Source organism: Notamacropus eugenii, chromosome 6, assembly GCF_028372415.1.
Source record: "Notamacropus eugenii isolate mMacEug1 chromosome 6, mMacEug1.pri_v2, whole genome shotgun sequence".
Classification (NCBI taxonomy): Eukaryota; Metazoa; Chordata; class Mammalia; order Diprotodontia; family Macropodidae; genus Notamacropus; species Notamacropus eugenii.
This window is the reverse complement of record NC_092877.1, coordinates 364,196,155-364,200,729: the sequence shown is the minus strand read 5'-3', so window position 1 is coordinate 364,200,729 and position 4,575 is coordinate 364,196,155. Positions and strand designations below refer to the sequence as shown.

At 41.0% G+C, this 4,575-nt stretch overlaps 1 protein-coding gene across 1 annotated transcript; it reads right to left on the bottom strand.

Moving 5' to 3' along the window:
- Nucleotides 1-2,387: 2,387 nt before the first annotated feature.
- Nucleotides 2,388-3,293, bottom strand: LOC140510174 (ADP/ATP translocase 3-like). The gene has a single exon (XM_072618569.1). It carries the CDS (start codon nt 3,291-3,293, stop codon nt 2,397-2,399), a length of 897 nt encoding a protein of 298 aa, XP_072474670.1. The 3' UTR covers nt 2,388-2,396.
- Nucleotides 3,294-4,575: the final 1,282 nt, after the last annotated feature.

The window sequence follows — 4,575 nt, the reverse complement described above, 5'->3', positions numbered from 1 at the left end:
TCTCTACAGTGAATTTCCAAATTATACTTTGAATGTTTTTATGATATGGAAACTATAGTAATAAAATTGTAGCATGAAATTTCCCAGCTGTAAAGAAGGGGGAGAGAAATGTGAAGCTGCCATGTGGAACCTCTCTCATCTCTTGCCCAGAGTTAAGACTGAAAAGCCTCATCAACAGGTGAGAGAGTAGGAGCTAGATTATGAACACAAAAGAAATTGATTTTTTTTGGTGATTTAGAAGGAAAATAAATGAAAGTTATGGAAGACTGGGAGTGTCTCTACTAATCTTTGTTTTTATTTTGTTTTTTTCCAGTTTATTTATTTTTAGTTTTCAACATTCATTTCCACAAGATTTTGAGTTTCAAGTTTTCTCCCCATCTCTCCCCTTTCCCCACCCCAAAACACTATACATTCTGATTACCCCTTCCCCCAGTCTACCCTTCCTTCTATCATATCCCTCCCTTCCCTTATCCTCATCTTCTCTTTTCTCTTGTAGGGCAAGATAGATTTCTATACCCCATTGCCTGTATTTCTTATTTCCCAGTTACTTGCAAAAACAATTCTCAACATTTGTTCCTAAAACTTTGAGTTCTAACTTCTCTCTCTTCCTCCCCCCCCATCCCCACTCTGAAGGCAAGTGATTCATATATATGTGTAGTTTTGCAAAAGACTTCTATAATAGTTATGTTGTGAAAGACAGCATATATTTCCCTCCATCCTATTCTGCCCCCATTTATTCTGTTCTCCCTTTTGACTTTATCCCTCCCCAAAAGTGTCTACTTCTAATTACCCTCTCCTCTCATTTGCTCTCCCTTCTATCATCCCCCCATACTCCACATATCCCCTTCTCCCCTACTTTCCTGTAGTGTAAGATAGATTTTCATACCAAATTGAGTGTGCATGTTATTCCCTCCTTAGGCCAAATGTGATGATAGTAAGTTTCACTTTTCCCCTCTCACCTCCCTCTTTTCCCCTCAATTGACAAAGCTTTTTCTTGTCTTTTGTGTGAGAGATAATTTGACCCATTTCATTTTTCCCTTTCTCCTCCCAATATTTCCTCTCTCACCCCTTAATTTTGTTTATTTAGATATCAGCCCATCCTATTCAACTCACCCCGTGCCCACTGTCTATATATATAATGTGTATAATCCCTCCAACTATCCAAATATTGAGAAAAGTTTCAAGAGTTACAAATATTATCTTTCCATGTAGGAATATAAACAGTTCAGCTTTAGTAAGTCCTTTATGATTTCTCTTTCCTGTTTACCCTTTCATGCTTCTCTTGATTTTTGTGTTTGAAAGTCAAATTTTCTATTCAGCTCTGGTCTTTTCATCAAGAATGCTTGAAAGTCCTCTATTTCATTGAATTGCCATTTTTTCCCTGAAGTATTATACTCAGTTTTGCTGGGTAGGTGATTCTTGGTTTTAATCCTAGTTCCTTTGACTTCTGGAATATCATATTCCAAGCCCTTTGATACCTTAATGTAGAAGCTGCTAGATCTTGTGTTATCCTGATTGTATTTCCACAATACTCGAATTGTTTCTTTCCAGTTGCTTGCAATATTTTTTCCTTGACCTGGGAACTCTGGAATTTGGCTACAATATTCCTAGGACTTTCTCTTTTTAGATCTCTTTCAGGAGATGATTGGTGGATTCTTTCAATATTCATTTTGTCCTCTGGTTCTAGAATATCAGGGCAGTTTTCCTTGATAATTTCATGAAAGATGATGTCTAGGCTCTTTTTTTGATCATGGCTTTCAGGTAGTCCCACAATTTTTAAATTGTCTCTCCTGGACTTATTTTCCAGGTCAGTTGTTTTTCCAATGAAGTATTTCACATTGTCTTCTATTTTTTCATTCTTTTGGTTTTGTTTTGTAATTTCTTGGTTTCTCATAAAGTCATTAGCTTCCATCTGCTCCATTCTAATTTTTTTTTTAGAGTCTTCTGTGTATTTATTGTTTAACAGCAGAATGTCCAACACAGATCATCATAACTGCCAAATAGTCAGCTGTGCAAAATAGTATATATAGTGCTTAAGTACAAATGGGAGACATGATTTTTTAAAATAAATACTTAAACACAAATTTATGGTCCTACAAAAGAGCATTTAAACTAGATGGTCTAAGTTGATCTGCCTCCTTGGACCCACAGAAACTGTTATTTTCCCAAAAACCATATAATCAATATACTGAATCATCATCAGTTCCACTGTGTGAATAATGGATCACAATAAATGAGTCCCTTTTTCTAAGAGCTTTTTCTGGTTCCCCTACAAAACATGATCTGGCCTGGATAAAAAGACAACAGGAATTTCTTGAAAGTCAATGGTGCCAAAGGCTAACTATGGTTAAGTATTCTACACGATCTATATTCACTGGTTCCTAGTTAGGATGTACTTAGATTACTTTCTTCAATTCATCATACAGGACAAGCATGAAAGCTCCACCCATGCCTCTAAGAACATTGGACCAGGCACCCTTGAAGAAAACTTTGCCACCCTCATCTTTAGCAATCTTCTTCCAGCAGTCAATTGTCCCAGTGTATGTGATATCAGCTCCTTTGCGCCCCGACTGCATCATCATTAGCTGCCTTACTGTATCAAAGAGATAAGACACCACACCTGCTACAGCAGTCACTGTTTGTGCAATCATCCAGCTTATCACAATATGAGTGTTCTTGGGATCTGGGAGCATATCTTTTGCTGTATCATAGATGCCAAAGTAAGCTGCTCTATAGATAATGATACCCTGCACTGAGACATTGAAACCTTGATACAAGCCACGGATTCCATCAGACTTGGTGATTTTCACAAGGCAGTCTCCCAGGCCTTGGAATTCCCTCTCAGTGCCAGATTTCCCAACATCAGCTGCCAAGCGGGTTCTTGCAAAATCCAAGGGGTAGACAAAGCAGAGAGAAGTGGCTCCAGCTGCACCACCAGAGGCAAGATTGCCAGCAAAATACCTCCATAACTGTGTGTGCTTGTCCACTCCTCCCAAAAACACCTGCTTATACTTATCCTTAAAGGCAAAGTTAAGGGCCTGGGTGGGGAAATATCTGATGACATTTGCTAAGTTACCCCACCAGAAGGAAAGCACCCCTTGTTCCTTAGGAATTCGGACTATACAATCCACAATGCCTTTGTACTGCTTATCTGCAGCAATTTGTTTACTTGCATGCTGCACCTGCAGTAGCAGCTTGACTCTCTTGATGGGGGCCACCACCATCTTGGAGATAGCAGCGGCGATGCCACTGGCCAGGAAGTCCTTGGCGAAGGAGATGGCCTGCTCCATCATGGTTACCGAGGGGGAAGGTGTCAGAGTTGGAGAAAGAAAGCCGAGTGAGAGAGGGCCGAAGGCTGGGGAAGTCGCTGCCGCCTGCACACAGCCCCTTGCTACAGCTGGGACTGAAAAGGGTCCATTCTAATTTTTAAAGAACTATTTTCCTCAATGAACTTTTGAACCTCCTTTTCCATTTGGCTAATTCTGCTCTTTAAAGCTAATTCTGCTCTTTAAAGCATTCTTCTCCCCATTGACTTTTTGGGTCTCTTTTGTCATTTGAGTTAGTCTATTTTTAAAGGTGTTAATTTCTTCAGCATTTCTTTGGATCTCCTTTAGCAAGCTGTTGACTCACGTTTCATGATTTTCTTGCATCACTCTCATTTCTCCTCCCAACCTTTCTTCCACCTCTCTTACTTGATTTTCAAAATCTTTTTGAGATCTTCCATGGCCTGAGATCACTGCACATTCACTTTGAAAGTTTTGGATGCAGAAGCCCTGGCCCCTTGGTCTTCCTCTGATGGCATGCATTGCTCCTCCTCATCCAAAAGGATGGAAGAAATTACCTGCTCACCAAGAAAGTAACCTTCTGTTGTCTTATTCTTTTTTCCCTTTTTTGGTCATCTTCCCAGCCAGTCGCTTGACTTTTGAGTTCTTTGTCAAGGGGAGGGTATACTCTGCAGATCTATAAGTTCTCAGTTCTTCCAAGGTGGCACAATCAAGGTAGAGAAGTTTATTCCTCTCCAGACCTGTGTTCTGGTCTGTCAGCAGGATTCCCTCTCCAGAACCTCCACCATTTCCATCACCCCAGTACTCCTCTTTACCCCCAGGCAGCCACTGAGTGCTGAGATCAGATCAACTGCTCAATTCTCCAGGAGGCTTTAGGCCAGGGCTCCAACAATGGAAGCTGTCACTGCCTGAGGCCGGGGCTAGACCCCTGTGTTCCCTTCTCAGCCAAGTGAATAAGCTTTCTTATTGACCCCTGAAACTGTCTTTGGCATTTGTGAGGTGAGGAATCTGGGACCCGCAGCTGCTGCTGGTGGTGCCTTACAGATGGCTCCAGTCCTGTCCTTGCCACGGCACAGCTCATGCTATGCTGTGCTGTGTGACTGTGCTGGGCTGCCACAAACAGGCTCTCTTAAACAAAATCACAAACAAGCCCTTTCATTCATGCTAGCCAGCAGCCTGCATCCTTCCTAGCTCTCTCTACTAATCTTTGAAACTGAGCTAGTTGATAACAGTGGGTTCTAAGTTTTGAAGAATTGCCAACTAATGATCCCTGGGAATGTTCTGTTTTTTT